Source organism: Polypterus senegalus, chromosome 12 (genome assembly GCF_016835505.1).
Source record: "Polypterus senegalus isolate Bchr_013 chromosome 12, ASM1683550v1, whole genome shotgun sequence".
Lineage (NCBI taxonomy): Eukaryota > Metazoa > Chordata > Cladistia > Polypteriformes > Polypteridae > Polypterus > Polypterus senegalus.
Window position 1 is genome coordinate 15,909,502 of NC_053165.1, and position 18,772 is coordinate 15,928,273.

The window sequence follows — 18,772 nt, forward strand, 5'->3', positions numbered from 1 at the left end:
ACAATTATAATATCAAAGGCAGTAATCCACAATTATTAACTTGTCATAATTGTGCAAATATTTAACCTCCTCAGCATTATGTTTACCGTGGAAAAAAAAGCCAAAAATGTTGCACTGTTTTCATAAAGAAAAATGTTATTATGTGTATCTTTTCTGTATTTATGTTAGCGTTTTTTTTTTATGTCTTGTGTTCAGTAATACAGATTTAGTACACGTCCTTTGTCTGATGCAGTATGTTATGAGACTGTCATCAATTGGGACACTAGAAGCGTGTTAATTGCATATGTGAGGTTAGAATGTCAGTGCCTGATTTGCATGATCAGCACACACATTGTGTAATTGCAAGCTACCACAGCATAAGACTTAGTGACTTCTACATTTCTCCTGACATGGATATTGACTAGTAAAGCATTGTGAACAGTGCTTAGGGGGTCTAATGTCTTGCTTGTCCTTGGACTTTATTGCAGTAAATTTGCCTTTTTGTCACACAGCCACTGCCATATCATGCTGAATTTTCACACGACTAAATTCCATTACGAGTTTTATTTGACATTGTTTGTAGTTGGAGGCTCTGCTCCAATCATGAATATCAATGTGTTATCTTAGAATGGCAAAACACAGAAATGTTACTCTTTTGCAGTATGGTGTTATTTTAAACACTAGATGGCAGCAAAGTACTGTCCTGAGCAGCATTTGGAGTGGTCTCCCCTCGACTTTTTCTTATACTCAGATATGGGGATGGATATTTGAGGAGTAAACCGCAATACAGTGATTATATTTTTATATTATGTACATTAAAGAACCATCAACAACAAATCACAATAATATATTGAACAATTATTATAAAAGTAAAGTTGAATTAATCAAACTCTGCAGCTACATGAATAAAAGGTAAAGTACCACTTCTAGTTAGCAGAAATATACCAAAAGTTGATAGAATTATATGTTTTGTACCTAATAATTATATGAAAAATTTGGTTGACCTAAGTGAAAGCATACTAATGTTATCTTGTTTACATACACACACAGACATAATTCCAAAAATGGTATTTTCGGACTCAGGGAGGTCTAAAACATCTAGATTCATCAAAATCTAGAAATTGGAGTTTTTGGAGGATTCTAATACTTTCCCGTTACGTTATGTACGAGAAATTGAGAGAGATCTAAAACACTGACATTCATCAAAATCTCGAAGTTGAATTTTTGGACGATTACAATACTTTCCATATACTTCATATACAAGAAAGTAAAAATGTAAAGCAGATCATTACACATTAGCCTGAGAGAGACTTTTCCTTGTCCGTCATTGCATAGAAATCTGATTCATGGCTGGGGTTAACGACACAGAGGTCAACAGGGCATTATAGAAATAGAAACACATAGCTTAGTAAGTAAAACTTGACAGAAACTAGTATCATGCTAATATGTGATATAAATGTAAATCAGTAATAAAAGGTTTGGGATCAAACAACTTTCATTGCTTTGTAAAAGTTGTCATTTTTAAAAGTAGTATTCTTATAGCATAGCTGACCTTCCAGGAGCAATATAACTAAGCTACATGTATTGATCAGCCATGCAAGTGTACATTCTGTATTAGAATATAAATAGAATACATTTTCAGTATACTGTGTTTAGAGCCATTCAGCATGCATGAAATGAACTCTCTTAAGTTGGATGCAAATGTTTTATACATTACAAGAAAAACTTTAAAATTTTCTACTTCGTTTGTTACTTGGTTTATTAGCTGCTATTACTTTTACACTACATTTAATAAAAGCAGGTTAACTGATAGTAACTAATAATAAAAGAGCCAGTTGTCACATAAAGTGCCCATTTTGTGAGAATATCTGCAGCAAACACTTCTTAAATAAACCAACATCCAAATTTAAAATATACATTTGTCAGTTGTCAGCACATTTTCAATAGTTCTTCACTCTGGATACTGTTCTTTGAGTCACTTGAAAAGAGACTATGTTGAAAGCTTAGGTATTTTGGCTGTATCACTCAATGTGTCTGGAAATTTGTTTTCTAGGTACTGTACATCTTCAAGTTTTGAACTTCTTTTAGCATATTTTTGGGATATTGTGCTGATTGTGGAAGCACAAACGTTACAGTAAAATATATTTAGAAAGATGTAAATGATAATAGTGGAAAATCCAGTCATATTTCAGAGAGTCACACCCCAACCAGTAATGGTATAAAAATAGCAAACTTGTACAGGAAAATTGGAAATTTGGCATTACTCGTTTAAGGGATAATTACGTCAGGTTCATAGCCTCCTGGAAAGTCTTTACTGGTGTATGGCATCTTCCTGAATTCCACAATTAACATATTCAAGCTTCATCTTTTTTCTCATTTTGCCTTTTTTTTTATTTTTACAGTTTTCGTTTATAGCTTCTGACAGTAGTTGTCAAGCTCTGTCTTGAGGAACCACTGTGTTTTTGTTTTGTTTTTTCTCAGCCAAATTTGGACTCCTACATTAACTATGCAAATTATTTTTCAGATTCTTTTTTTTGTGCCAATCCAGTACTTAAAAACAATTTGCTACAGATTGTATTATATATCAAGCATGTATTTGTATGTAAAAAAGATACGCTTGTTTTGTTTTACTCTGTTTTTTATTTTGGTTTTTTCCATTCTGGTTATTTAAGCCATTTGTTCTAACATTGAGTATGACACTGAACTTGCTGCTCCTCCTTATAATTCATTGTCATAACAGCTGCATTGGTACATTTCATTGCCTAATCAGTAATTGTTAGGTATTTAAATCTATGGCAGAAAAGCAAATTTCTTGGGAATTATAATAGTGTCACCCTTCTCTGAATACAGTCTAAGGGAACACAAAAAAAAGATAATAAAACTAAGTCAGTTAATAATGTGAATGGTCAGATCAATAACCTGCAGCCACTGTTGTTTCTTAGGATTGAACTAAAGGATCATTGCTCTAAGGAGCCTTTTAATATTTCCATACAGGCTGTTCTTGGTTATCAGTGAATTGTGGATGTTCATAATTTTTGTATGCAAGTTGGAATTTTCACCAAAAAAATTCTGATGATAGAAAATTGGAAAAAATACACAATGGTTTATTGCTTTTTTTTTACAGTGTTTTAAACTTTTTAATGGGAGAGGGGGAGAGATTTCCCTTCGGTCCCATCAGACTTGTAAATTTTTGCTTTATCTTCATGTCTTGGCAGCTTGTTCTAGATTATCATGACCCTGTGTTTGGAAAGAGTGATTTCTGGCTTCTGTCTTAAATGCACTCCATCTTCATTTCCACTTCTGTCCTAGAATAAGCGATTGAGTATTTTACCTCAAAGAATTCTACCAAATCACTTTCATTGATGCATCCTTCTCATTTCAAGACTAAAGAGGTTTAGTAATTCTGCGTGCCTCCTGGGGCGGACTGCCTTTGTTCTGCACAACTTCTAGAACAGCTGTATTTTTATGGCATCGTAGTGAGTTCTGCACGCAATACTCAATAATGTGGTCTCACTACCTCACAAGTTCCTTGGCATATATGTAACAGTTTTTGCAATACATGTGTAACATTGGTAGATTAGGATAATTGTTACAAACTTATTTTATTTACATTCCTTATTATCTCTGGACAGTGCCAAAACAAAGAGAATTCTATATCAGTTTAGACTTCTAAATCATTCTCCACAGTTGCTTCCTGTAGGCCAGCATAACCTATCTTCCATTTATAATTAGTGTTTCTTTTGCATGTGTATATCATTTTTGCCATTGTCTACATTAAACAGCATTTTCAAAATATGTGCTTAGCTTTTAAAGGTTGTCTAGGTCTCTTAGAATAATTTTTTCTGTTCCTCCACTTTTGGTATTGTGATTTTCGCTTGTTTACTGACTAATAGACCTATGCCATTAATATAAATTAGAAAGAGAATGGTCTGAGTACTGTATGGTCTTAGGAACTTCAGTGAAGATCTCACTCCATCATTCTCTATACTCTGCTGATTAGCTGTTATAAAATCTACTTAAAAATATATGTATTTTCTCATTTTTTAATTTATGTTTAATGTGAATGGCTTCTTTTTTCAAAAATTAAGCGTAAATGTGGAGCTGTATCAAAATCTTTTTCTGCAGTTGCATATTCAAGCAATTCAGGCACATTGATTTTCATGAAAGAATCAATTTTAAATGCAAATTGTCATTGAAATTTATTTTGATTACACTTTTTATGAAGTCATTATTGTCTGTTGTACAGAGCATAGTGAAATTTGTACTGTGCATAGTTTTCATAATTTGTTTTGCAGGATAGAATTAAGACTTATAAGGATTCATTTCCTCTCCATTGTTGTAGATTAGAGTCACATTGGCAGTTTTTAGTCGTCCGGTATTTCAGTCTGAAGTTATTTGCTGAAATATGTATAGTAAATGTTTATTTAAAGTCTATTTAGTGCAACCAGTAAAATCCTATTGAGCAAGCTTAATAAATTAGTTCATATTTATGGTAGAGGTACTTTATTATTTCTTCTGTCATAATGGAATCATATTTGACCTGCCATATTTTAATTAAAATCTATTAAAATCTATTTAAATTTAGAGTGCTCAAGATCAGCAATTGATGTAACAAATGAGTGAGAAAACTGTGTAAAAGAGTTGCTCCAAAATGAAACATTCTTGATAATGTAGGAAGATTACTTAAAAGTAGACCACTTTGTATTTTAACCTGCAGGGATCCACAATGCTGCCTCCATTGTGGGGAGCAAGTTTGCACACCTCTTCCAAGCCCCAAAAGTGCCTATTAAGGACTTTTCCCTAATAAAACACAGGTGCTGTCACTTAATAAATTCTCTAAGGAGAAAATTTTCAGAACAAAATATAGCTTATGATCTTCCATGTGCAAGTTGGGAATCTGCAAAATTTGGTGCAGATATTTACCATCTTCTGCATGTGCATAACAGAAAAACATACATTCAGATTTATATATTGGCTGAATGGTACCTGAATGTTCATTTGAGTGTTTTAAACAGTGGGTGCCACAACTTTTAATAGTTTCGCTGCTATTTGAAAATGTTCTAAAATAACAGGGAACACTTTCTGTATAATTTAGAAAGGTAAAGATAAAAAGTGACTATGTTTAAGTAATGGGACTGAACTTTTTAAACTACACACTAAAAAGGTGTTTCATAAATTTTTGGAGGATAACATTTAAAACATGAATTTTAGAAGGGGAGAGAGACTTGAAAGAAGGTCCAGTGCTGTGTAGATAGCATGTTGCAGAAAAAGTACCCAAAATCTTTGAGAAGATTGTTTAAATGCTTTCATGTTATAATATTGTGACATTGCCTGTTTTGGCATGATTGAAGTAAGATTCTGATGCAAAGGGATGAGACAAGCCATAGGTCCAAGCAAAATAAGCAGCTCTATGGGTTTTTTTTTCTTAGACTTAATGAAGCAATTTATCTTAAAACAAGTTGTATTCTTTCTTAATTCATGTAGCTGTTTTACATTTCAGCATTTTCTTCCATAGTGTTGTCTATGGAAAATATTGATGGCTGCCTGCATTCTTGACAATATGTATTGTGAAAAAGTTAACATTATAAAAAATGTGTTCAAGTTTTGGACACTTTGGGAAATACTTGAACCCTGTAATTAGGCAAAGTTGTGTTAGAGTGTGTATATAATTTGATGCAATTATGATTCAGAGTTCCACAATGTGGTCACTAAGGGTTTCATGATTCATCTCGATTTTTGACACACATACCATAAAGGTTTTTTTTTTTTGTTATTATGCGACTACTCGCAGCCTTTAAAACGAAAGCATTACTGTTCATCATAACAAAACATGTTAAATTTGATTTTGGAATTTTTTTTTATTTTATTAACAATAAACTAACAAATGGAAGTGTCTACTGGCAGGTTGCATAATGTGTCATCATTCTATAGAGTTAACAAGGAAAAAAAGTGTATGCCTGTGTTGTCATACTTTTTAATTAAAAATGCATTTCATCACGACCTAAATCACTTAACATTTTTTTTAATGATTCGCAACACTTTGGGAGACTTATTTAACAGTGAAGCATTTGCAAATAGGAGCTTGCTTTGCAAATTTTGGCCCCTCGTTTACACTGTCATAAGTTGGCTTTTTATACATTTCCTGTCTGTTTTGTAGCTGGGTACATTGTAGCTGAAATACCTGTACACATTAAAAGTGCATTTTCTGCATCTGCGTGTATCACATTTAAACAATACCTTTAGCTGTGCACATTAGCAAGATTAGGGGTTTGATCATTGGTTACATTTAACAGTTTAGCACAGGGGGCTGCTATTCCTTTCTCACCACCACTGTGGTGTTCGATTGACCCAATCACATGTTAAATGAGTTACAGCGGTGTGTATGTGTATTTATTTATACTTTTTAATACTATTTTGAATTTTTTTTTGCCAAAAATAAAAAAGTATACATTTTTTTTGTCTATTGTCCCTAAGTCTGTAGTCCAGAGGATACACTGTATAATTTGTTCTATTTATTATTCTATTCACATTGTACATGTTGACATTTTTTTATTGAAAATGTTTCATATTTTGCATCTTTTCCAATTCATTCATAAGCCCATATAAGTCTTGATTATGAAATTTTGTGCATCGATGTAGAAGATGAGAGAATCACATTAATGTAAGAGCCTCCCCACCTGTAATGTTTTCCACTTCTTAAAGAAAAGGGCTTCCATTAAGGCACTATAATAAATAGTATGACAATATCTAAGTAAATATAAGCTACAATTTAAGAATTGAGTTTAAATCTGCTGTACTGATTTTTAGAAATTCTTATTAAATGAGAAGTTGAGATTTTTGTCAGTACATTATTAATTTGGTCATTCTCTTTTATTATAGTGCTTAAGTATCCCTTTTCTGTAGTGATCCATAGTGCCACAACTTCCCAAATATAATTTTATAATACATAAAAATAAATCATTTTGCTGTTGTAGTTATTGGGTTGCCTAGACATTCTTAACCATTGTCAGCAACACTATGGTTTATCAGAGTACCACCATTTCATGGTATAGTAGCAACTCAGTGGTTTAGTTTTATTTGGTCTTAGAAGCCAAGTTTTACAATTATTAAAGGATAGTAATGGGTTTAGGGTGTTTAGTTGTAAGTTGTTACCTAAATAAAAGCTTCATCTCAAATTTAAATATCTGAAGGTTGAGGTAGCTACCTTGAAATTATTCTTATAAGTCCAAATAATTTAATCTACAACAACACTTTACTTTGAATTAATGTTCTTCATTCTGTTTTTAATTATGACTATGTGGCACTGGCTCATTGGTTACAGTGTCTTAAAACAAATATAAATATATACAGTATAATTGAAAAAGAGAACCTGAATTGAAGGTGGTTGCAACAGGAAAAAGATTGTTAGCACAAAATTATTTCTTTTCAAAATCAATATATTGAAGTGGTCTAGAGTATAACTAGGCTATGGTTTAGTGTAATACTCCCTGAAGTTAATGAATATTATGTTTCATGCCTTTATTTTTTGTTCAGCTTCCATGTCTTTCATTGTCAAAGCGCCTTTTTAGTTTACGTATAAATCTGGAAACGTTAGTGCAGCTTTTTCTGTTATCTGCAGACATTTTGCCTGGTGCTTTTGACTGTCAGGGAAAACTTGAAAAGACAAACTTGCAGTCCCATGATATAACTATGCAGGTGTTTTTAATTTAGATTTCCATTGTAATTTACATTTTTAATTACAAATAACAATGAGTAGAAGTATGCTAAATCTGTTTGCCACATTTAGTTTTTTAATGTTATAATTGAAGAAGTTAATTTAAAATGTTCATGAATTCACCAAGGTTTTTTTAAGGAAAACTGATTTTTTTGTATAGCTAATGTTTTTAAGAACTGCTTTTGTTTTGAATAGAAAACTTTAAAGATTGGAGAGAAGATGTTGTCTATGTGCTATGCGCAGCAGGACATTAAACCCGAGGTAAGTATTCCTTTATTGAAGTGTTTATTATGTGTATCTTATATCTACTGTATTAGAAGGTTTAAGAGCACTTGATAACTATTTTGAGATTTTTAGACCATCAATAGAGTATGTACTTAAATGTTCACAGTTGCTTTATTAGCTGGTAGTGCATTGTGGATATGAATGGACGTTGGGTGCTGCTCACAGTAGGTCAGGCCCATATCTGTTTTAGATGTTGTATCTGTATATTTTCCCTCTAATTTAGAACAGATACACTAGTTCATAAATGTTTTATTTTTCCAGCAGTAGTCTCTCCTACAGATTTTTAAAGTGGTTAAAGAGTGAACTGTATGTTCACTGCTCTTAATGCTAAAAGTTTTCAAGGTGAATAATATAACTTAAAATGGAATTTCGGGGCATTTTTTAAATTAGTTATGAAAACAATCAAAAATCTTGGAAGCCGTGTCTATTTTGTAATTCCCAGAAGTTTCTTAAGTTAGCATATATGTGAATGAAAGAAGAAAATTACTGGATAATGGAAAACTCCTGATGTTCACATGGTAAAGTAAATAGGGTACTTAGAGATCCTGACATTCTTCTTGTTGAAACGAAACCATTTTAAGCATTAACAGAAGCACCCGCTTTTTTGAAGTGTTTTGCTGTCTTTCTATTTTCCTTTGGTTGGCTGATCCATTTCATTTAAGTGCATGGAGCAAAATAATATATAAAAATAGAATTAACGGAGAACCTGACCACCTGAACCTGAAATGCCATCCTAATAACATCACATTTACTTTTAAGTCGTCGATTAGTAAATACACCATTATTGAAAACTATATTTTAAAAGTTTTTTTTACATGTAGTGCCTATGTAATCCAAGTATATTTTTTTAAGATTTAAAAGCTCATATCCTAAACCACAATGTTTTTGCATTGGGAGTGAGGAAGGCTTACTGACTGGCTTATGTCCTGGTTTCAGTTAGATTTGAGAGTTAGAATGTGTCATGTACTTGGACTCTTTCAGTATGCCTATGTTATTTGTTTGCTTGTTTTATCCTTCTAGGATATATCAGAGGATACTGCATTACTACAGCGTCCATTTCCAAAACCTGCGTTATTGCAGACTCCACCCTTAAAACCAGCATTATTGCAGACTCCAGGGACAAAGCCGTCATCTGGTAGTTGGACTCTTCCTAAGCTGGATCCAGTTTTTCAAGACAGTCACAGTAAGAGAAGACTGTCTTAATGTGTACACTGCATCACTTTCTAAAATTAATTGTTTCAGAATTCTTTGTGAGATGTTATTTTAAATATTCTAACGTATTACTGTTCATGAGATGGCAACAGCAATTTTGAGAAAAAAAAAATCTGTAGTGTACTGTCTGGTTCATATATGTAAATGTGCTAAGCTGGTATTGACAATGACTGTATGTAAGACAGTTACTCAGAAGGGAATAAAATAATGCTCTGTGTTTTTATTTTCAGCCATGATTATCAAAAACCTTTGGTCTTCCACAACTGTAGAAACTATTGTAAAGGCTTTAGATCCATTTGCATACTTGGAGCCGGGAAACATTCGTTTAATAAAACCAAAACAAAGTGAATGCACCAAATGTTTCTGCTTTGTGGATATGGACTCTCATGAGGTACTTAAATCTGTAAAATGACAGTTTGATTTTGCCTTAATTTTTTTTCTTTACACTTCATAACTGTGCCGTTGCCTAGGTAATATAGACATTTTATAAATGTATTATGTATGATCTATATTTAAAATAGCATGGCTTTGTGTAAAGGATTGTTTACTTTTTGGATGAGTTTACTTAATATTTGGGTATGATTTTTGGTTTTTTTTTTCCTTTAGAAGTAACAATAGCAGTTTTGTTTGTTCCTTTCTTTTTTAATAGGATCGTTCTCGACTTTTGTTATTTGAGACTGTACTTTTACCACAATCTCTTTTGCGTAAACCTTGCCACAGATTGACTTTTAAATGTGAGCTAAAACTGAACAAAACATTGCAAATGTGCAGTTTTTTTTAATGCTGAATATACAAGGAAAAGCAAATAAGGAAAAATAACAAATGTTTACTTTCCTTATCTTAAAATGTCTACATTTTCAACTTTTTAATTTTCGTACATTGTTTTTCAGAGGCAACTGTAACACAACCTATTAAATATGTGCTTAGATGTTGTTTATGTTCCTTAAAAATTGTCTAGGCATAGTTTTAACTAGTAATTAACCTCCTTAGTGTTAGACCTGAGCATTACTCGGGTGCAGAAACCATACTAAAAGCTGTAAATGTGCTGTCCGTGCTGCCATTCTTTGGAGAAATTATGTCTGAGTATAGGTTTTCACTAATTATGAAAAATCTGTACTTTACCAACAATGAAGACTTTGATGAGAATACCCATCCAACACCCAAAATAAGGAAAATTTGGGAGATATACCAGGTCATATAGTAAAATTTCGGCGCGTTTCATTCCAGACCAAGATGTCAGTATCGATGAAAAGTCTCATGGCTTATAAGGCCAGACTGTCATAGATAACAGTACATTGCATCAAAAAGAACACAGGGAAAGGGACAATGTTTGATCTGAAATACAGTAAGGCGTTGCTACTTCATCTGTGCCAAGTTTGATAGATTCTCTGCTAGATCAAGACTACTGTACAACCATGGACAATTTTTATACTTCGCCAGAGCTATTTGACATCTTGCTGCAAAGAAACACTGACACATATGGAACAGTGCACCCTAACCGTCATGGCATGCCTGAAGACTTTGGCAGAGCTAAATTAGAGCAAGGTGCACTAGCAGCTTGGCAAAAGGGTGAAGTGCTTGTGCTGAAATGGAAGGACAAGAAAGATGTTTGTAGTCTTAGCACTGTACAGATTACGAAGGTTATGAAGCCTTGTGCTGTGGTCGACTGCAATAGCACGATGAGTGGAGTAAATTGCGCTGATCAGCAATTGATATTTCCTCATCTGGTGGAACAGTGCATTTGGAATGCATTTGTGTTATACAAATAAAAAGCTGACAAAACTGTATCTCTTGCAAACTTTACTTACTAGCTTGTAGAACAAATCATTGCCACAAATCCACTGTCCATACTACTGCTAAAGAGAAGTGGTCAATCTAGAGTATCTTATTGGTAGACATTTTGTTGATTATATATCTCCAACAGAAAAAAATGCAGAATCTAATTTGTGCCTGTGCAGTGTGCTGTTCAAAAACTGATAAATCTGAAAAGAAACATGCTATTATAGTCCCGACTGTGACGTTGGATTGTGTCTTTTACCGTGCCTTAAGATTAACCACACAAATAACTAATTTTGAGATTGTATACTGTTTTAGTAACCTTATTAGTAGTAGTATTACTTTCATTATTTTTATTATTATTGTTCATATTATTAATTTTAATCATCATTACCATTATTTGAATCATTACTATACTTTTGAGATTTAATAAAAAATTAAATTTTTCATGCCAGAAAAATGCAACGGTTTTTACATGTTTTTTGGAATAAAATGCAACGCTAAGGAGGTTAATTTTTTAAATACAGTCTTATCCGCTTCAATAATTTTTTTGGTTGTAGCAGCATTGTTTAGTTATAGTACATTATAGTATTTTTTTGCCAGTTTATTGTAACCGTTTCAGAGCTGATGTGTAATACTGATACAGAAGCATGGTGCCAATTTAATTTCTTACCAATAAAGCACATTAAACATTCAAATGGATTTTAACTATGTATTTATATAAAAGCATAAAGTTAATGCTTCCTAAAGGTTTGAAGTTGAATTGATTTTTTTTTTGTGTCAAACCAAATGGCAGTTAATTTTAAAGAAGAATTTCATTGCATAACTGTAGCCTTAGTAGATGTAGTAATGACTTTTTGAAGTTCTGTTTTTGAAATGGCTAGTTAAATAGTCCATTAGACTTTAATAACTATATTATATGTTTTATATTTGTTTTAATAGGAAGTAAGCCATCTTGTGGAAACCTTACGAAACCTTCCTCATCCATTTACAATTGATCACAGTAGAGTTCGTGTTGAAATAGCAAAGCCTTTGAAAAAACAGAGGTCAGTAAAGTGATGCTGAGTTATGGGTTTCATACTGTTTATTCATGTACCTGCATATTAATGGCAAAACAGTGGAAAAATGTCCTTTATGGTTGTCTAAGAAAAGTTACACATTTTGTAAATCTAGATCTGACTAGGTGACTCCTCACTTGGCTGTTTGGAGAACTGAAATAAGCTAATAAAGTAGCCAATGTTTCTAGGATAAGATTTGGCCTCCTGTGGCCCTGAATGGAGTTTGAGAATATTGTTTTTAAGCATTAGGTTGTTTTTAGAAGTGTTGCCCTTGCTTGCTTTATTTTGATTGCTGTAATAAACACTGAAGACCACAGAAATGTGTGCAGTGCTAATTGTATTTGTTTTTAATTTAAGTTTAAGGAAGGATTATGAAAAATCTCCAGGTCTTTCTGAAATGGGGTATCATGACCCCAGTAAAGAGGTAAGCCTTAGAACTAAAGCGCAGTTAAACCATTTTTATAACTATTTTATAAATCGATTTTTTTTTATATAAATAGCCCCTTTCCCAGAGTACATTGCCAAAAGACCCTTTGCAAATGAAACCAGAATAATCCATCATTACAGTACATTGTCATTACAGATCATTCATGATTTGAACAGTATAATGGATATACTTGTACAATTGCCCCTCCAGATACTCGAATTTGACATTTGTGGCGTTGGTTATCCACGAGTTGGCCATGAACAATTAATTGAAAATATTTTTGTAGCTTGACGAACAACCGCAGAAACTTGCAGATGATACCTAAGCCAAAAATGTAAACAATATTGAAAATGATTTGTATCACAACTGAGATGAATGCCAGCTACTTTCTGCCTTCACTGCTCCCTTAGTTATTTAACAGATCTTAATATCTCCTCCTAGCTGGTGTGTGCTCTCTCTCTAGCTAGCCTCTGTTGGGAAGCTGTGGAAAGTTCTAGCCATACTTCGACTCTTGCTGGCTCATTTCTCAGTTTAATTTCCCCCAATTTCCCTTTTTCTCCTTTCTTACCTACCCCTCCACTTCTTATCTGTGCAGACAACCCTAGCTGACACAGTGCGCCTGCCATGCCTACTAAACAGCTATCAGTTTATTAAAGTGAGTGCATGCGGGTAAAATAAAAAAAAACAAAAACCAATTAATAAATTATTCTCCTGCAGGAGGTGTTTCACTCCTAATCTTTGCAAATGTGAAGGGGTACATACTTTTTTTTTTTTTGTGTATTTTTATAAATTTAAATTGGAATAATCTAATGCGGTTTTGAGCCTGGCCTCTGGGTGTCTAAAGCCGCTTTTCCACTGCATAGTACGGCACGACACGGTTCAGTACAGCTCACTTTTGCGGGGCTTTCCACTGGGAACAGTACCTGGTACCTGGTCCTTTTTTTAGTACCACCTCAGCCGAGGTTCCAAGCGTGCCGAACCGTTACCAAAATGTGACGTGTAAACTCTGCTGGTCACTGATTGGCCGAAGAAAATCGTCATTACTGCGTCACTGGCTATTCTTTTCTTTAAAGGTACAGACACGCGGAAGTTTCGAAAGTTCTCCAGCCACTGAGTGTTTGTAAAACCGGGAACAATCACATCCCACCACTCTGAAGCACGGTTAAATGTCCAAACAGATGGTCTGTTGCGGCGACTTTTTTGCAAAATGTGGAAGATCTGTAATATACAGAATCAGCATTTTAATGTTACACTGGCAGTTAAGTTCATTTTATGCTTTGCAACAGTGATAAAAGTTAGCTAGTGATGTGCTTTTTTTAGATGCTTAACCTTGCGCGTCGTCGAGCTAAAGTGTTGTCGTTGTCTGCGTGTTGTTGTAAAAGTTCCACGGTGTCACGGCAGTAGAGGCGGCGCAACTCTAACGACACGTGAATAATCCCACCCACTCTAAAGCGGTACTAAACTGCAGTCGAAACGCAAACTGAGCCGAACCAAGGTGAGCTGTACTGAACCGTGTCGTGCCGTACTATGCAGTGGAAAAGCGGCTTAAAGAGAGTATGAGAGAGAGGAAATGTGCCAATGTATAAAAATTTGTAGACGGATATTTTCCAGTCTACTTTAAAGTTAAGTTTCTCTCTGTGCTTTTTTCCTTTTTTGCAGTTTGTTTCTCTCTCTTCCTGCATAAAAGTTCAGCTGTCTGATTCGTCCAGTCTCTTTCACTGCCCTAATGCCACTCTCTCGCTTTCTAAGCATTTCGTCCTTTTTTTCTGTGCCGCCCCATACTTATATGGCTCCGTGGACGCATTGCCTCTATCACGTACAGCAGGAAGCCGATTAAGCAATTGAGAATGATTGCACCCTTACGTGCAGGTGCGACTCGCCCCAATTACCTCATCAACTCCCCACGACTGCACGATTGCACCCACAGAGACTAACACAGCGAAATGGATTATTTAAAACTGGCCTTTCATTCAGAGCCACGGACCCGCTATACCACATTGTCATGTAGGAGAATTGTCAAAATGACAAATTCACTACTGATGAGTTAAGTTTTCTGTGTAGGTTACTGGGTGGTGTTGAAGCTTATCACCTGACTAAAAATTGTGTTTGTGAACATATTCCAAAGCTAAATACACATTGGAAAAAGTTCGAAACACAAGAATAATGTTACATTTTATAACTCTTGCATCGTAATATACACTTTGCAGGTTATTTTTGAATTTGAATAAAGAAACATTATCTGTGAAACAGAATATTGCAAAATAGCATTGATGTATGCCATTTTGTTTTGAACAAATTTGCATACAAACATTAAATTAATAACATCTTTAAATTGGGACTAACTTTTGGTTATTTTTATTTTTAAGGCTCACCATTCAGTGGTTCCTGCAGGTTCTAACCAAGGTAAATGGTTTTGTTTTAAATGGAAAATGTGCCAACCTAGTTTAATCAGGCACAAGCATAATGCTTTGGTTTTCCTATACAGTCGCCATTGTTAATTCTACAGTAAATATGGGCGTACATATCAAGGGTGTGTTGTGTGAAGATTGTGCCTAAATGCAAAAACCTGCATTTAAGACATTTACTGAAATAATTTATTGTTGTCACAGGCTAAATATTGCAGTTTAGATATGACTATTGAAGTTTAAACAGTACTGAGTATTTTAATGTTGAATATTAAAATACACCATTCAGTCTTTTATGTGCTCCCTGGTGAAACAATACCCAGGTTGGTTTTATATTAAAATGTGCAAAATGTAATTCTTGTACAGTTTAGACTATGTCGTATTCATTGTTATCACTGTTGGTTTATTTTTTTAGGTGAACAGAATGTATTGGTTTCATACTTTTTATTTATTTTACTTATAAATTTTATCTTTCCAACAGTAGCTCCCATAATCACTGAAATTGTCACTGTGTCCAAACCACCAGAGACTTATGCAAAACAGGTTGGTAATTTTTGTTGTAAGTCTTTTTATATATTAATTATATAATCTACCTGAATATTTTAAAAGTAAATATTTCAAACAATTGCCAAATATATAAAAATGGTATAGGGGGTAAACAGATGTAAACACTACTACTATGTCTAAATTCTACTTTATGGCACACTTTTTTCCTTTTCAGAATGTAGACAGCTCTTCTGATCAAGCTTTATCAAGCACGCAAAAGGGTGCAGAAGGTAGTACCTCTTCAGCAACTGGTCAGACACAGTCTAAGGATGGATATTCTTATGGTGAGATTATAACTTATATTTTAATCTTAAAACAGAAACTAATCTCTAAATTTCTGTGGATTATAATTCATATGCAAATAATGAGGAAATCATATTAGAGAGTTTTGAGATTTTTATTGTTACTCTGCCAAGAGCATAGTGAATTTCTTCTGTCACAGCTCTAGTGATTTATAAATTGAGTAAATAATAAAATGAATTAATAAACAGTATAAGTAAATACAGTAAATAGGATAAGAGTTTTAAAAAGTAACATACAGAGCAATTACACAAACCAGTAGGTAGATTTAGTACACAGTGCAGGGTAGGAAGGATCCGGTTGCTGGGAGTTCAGTGACCTTTGTAGCGTGAGGGAAGAAGCCTTGTTAAGCCTTTTTGTGGATGCAGGTGATGCTGACTAATCACAAATAGCAGTCGGTGATCTGGACATCAAGAAACTTGAAGCTGCTGTTTGAACAGGAGAGATAGGAAAGCTAGTGACATGGAATGGAGTGTGACTGCCTTTGTTCTTTCTGAAGTCAACCATGAACCTCCTTTTTTAAAAAAAAAAAAAAAAAAAAACATTCAAGTAGAGGTGGTTACTGTGGCAAAACACCGTCAGGTCTTTTACCTCCCTCCTGTAAGCAGCCGCATCACTAATGAGGGCAGTCATAATGATGTCATCCACAAACTTGATAATGCAGTTGACCTCATGCATTGCTACACAATCATAGTCTGTGATGTTAATGACTGATATCTTTGTGTGGTGGACAATGGATTAGTGAAAATAATTATGTCGGAAAACCTAAGCCCCTGACACAACTTGGCTGGAGTTGCTATCCAGGCCATTGCATTAACTACTTGTGCGTTTTGCCAGCAAAAGATTTAGCCTTTAAGAGAGTAGTCAGTTTGAGCGACAGAGAGTATATAGTGAAATGAGCGCCACTATTTGAAGACGGAAAGGCCACTGTAAAGGATAATGACTGGGTGTGTTTTCTTACACCATTCCAAACGGACCACCCACGTATCAAATAAATATAAGGGTCTACATTGATTACTTAGATTCAGCCCATCTTAGCTGGGTAGCACAGCCACAGATTCCATTTCTTAGAAGGGTATAACAACTCCCAATGATTAATAAATCAAGATTATTTTAAGGTTGTATGAAATGCAGCATATTGGTGCATTTATCTTATTTTTGTTATCCACTCATCAGATAGAAACTGATTTTCAGTTTGTACTTTACATATTATTGAATTTACCACAAATTGGAAAGAGTTAATTTAACTTTCAAAGTCCTTTAATACGCATTTTCCTCTAATTTTAGAGGTTTAAATAGTACCGGCCTTCTAATGTAATAATGTTACTGATAATATACTCTGAAAGGACTGCTGTTTTGATGATTAGTGTTTTTATTCTGGTGCTCTTTTTCCTCTCTTGGTGTGAATAGTGTTTTAATTGGTTTTCTTTATTTCAGATGTTCCAGATGTGTCTACATATCTCTATGATTCCACATCTGGCTTTTACTATGACCCACAGACTACTCTTTACTATGATGCAAACTTGAGGGTAGGTACTGTAGAATCTGTATAAAGAAGAGTTTTGGGGAACCAGATTATGACATGCTTTTTTTGGATTGGAGAAACAGAATGTGTAATTGTTTAATAAACCAACAAATGGTTTCCTTATCTATGTCTGTATATCAAAAAGTTAAATATTGGTGTCACGCAGGTCATGCTCGTGAAACTGTTTTAGTACTTTACAACTTCATCACTACTCTTTTATTAATACTCATGTAGGTAGTTGTTTTAAACTGTTTTCCAACCTAGTCAAAGTATTTTGTCACTTTGATTGAAGCTAATTTGTCATTAATCAAAAGCATGCATTTCAACAATTGGATAAATATATGTTCTGATGACTTTATAGATTTAATGCAGGAAACTCCCTTAAACATAAAATTGCACATCCAACAATGGGGGTTTCGGCTTTGGTAAAGAAAAATTGTTTCAGCTCTGCGTTGCTGCTCCTTTCTCTTCTCATGTTGCTTTTAGGGTAGGTGTCCTTTCATGGCACTCACAAATGCTTGATACATTCCCAGTGCAATTTAGCAAAACCATTTTTGTAATTTCTGGACTGACACAGCTACTGGTGTAGCTACAAGTGTTCACAGAGCTGAACTTGACACCTACTAGCTTATGTCAGTGTGTGTTTCGTAATTGTGTTGTAACTTTTCTGTTGTAATGCATTCTGTTTATCTGGAAGTAAATAATAAACGCAACAGTTCTTCCCAATCAGATGCTAACAAAAGAATCTGTCAGAATATCTTAAAAGGATGACTTGTATAGAGAATAATCATTATAATGACAAGTTTACTGAAACATGTCTGTTATAATGCTATTATTGTGAAATGCTTAGCCAAACTATCTGATCTGAAGTTAAGTGTATTGGCCAAGCACAATAAAGCCTTCACTTACGTGGAGGTATTTCAATAAGTACATCATGGGCATTTTTGGAGTTTGGTAGAGATAAATCTATGGGTTAAGTTTATAATCTGTCACCATTATCTATGTTTTCTGCATGTCTTGTTCATGTCTCAGCAGAGAACATGTAAAGATTGATGGTATCAGTCAAGTTTGACATTTATCCTTAGCCATTAATGAATTGACAGACAACACAGTCATGGCAAAAATGTTGACATGTCTGATATCTTGATGGAATGTAATTGAGGGAGGAAAAGCAGTCACGTGTAGTCAGGTGTTTGAGGATACTGGAGTATTTTTTCTGTTTAGCTGTGTCACTTTGGCACCATTTATAATCTAACATGAATGAATTATATGAATGAATTAATAAGGGAATGACATAACTATCTCATGCTAAATTGTAAGATGCAGATTATGAAATTAAAGGGAAATGTGGAATAAATTGGTTAATTTCATATGAATTCTCTGCCGAGTGTTGTGCCTTGTTAACATAAATTTAGCACCTGCCACTTTCAAACTGATGGCATGGCCAAATCTGATGAAGATGGTTTCTGAGTTTTTTAAGAAAAAATATTTACCTTCAACCAATCATAAACCAAGATGTGCTTGTAAAAATGGTAGAGTCTCTTA

General features: G+C 34.0%; 1 protein-coding gene across 2 annotated transcripts in view; it reads left to right on the forward strand.

The window, feature by feature from the left end:
* Window positions 1-18,772, forward strand: part of LOC120541603 (RNA-binding protein 5) — a 50,602-nt gene that overhangs the window by 17,200 nt on the left and 14,630 nt on the right. Inside the window, exons 7-15 of one of the 2 annotated variants that reach the window (XM_039773391.1) lie at window positions 7,889-7,954; window positions 8,999-9,161; window positions 9,421-9,581; window positions 11,909-12,012; window positions 12,382-12,448; window positions 14,818-14,854; window positions 15,338-15,399; window positions 15,578-15,686; window positions 17,140-17,231. In XM_039773391.1, coding sequence (XP_039629325.1) covers window positions 7,889-7,954; window positions 8,999-9,161; window positions 9,421-9,581; window positions 11,909-12,012; window positions 12,382-12,448; window positions 14,818-14,854; window positions 15,338-15,399; window positions 15,578-15,686; window positions 17,140-17,231 — 861 coding nt within the window. The remainder of the gene's footprint in view (window positions 1-7,888; window positions 7,955-8,998; window positions 9,162-9,420; window positions 9,582-11,908; window positions 12,013-12,381; window positions 12,449-14,817; window positions 14,855-15,337; window positions 15,400-15,577; window positions 15,687-17,139; window positions 17,232-18,772) is intronic. The other variant, XM_039773392.1, reaches the window with a different exon arrangement.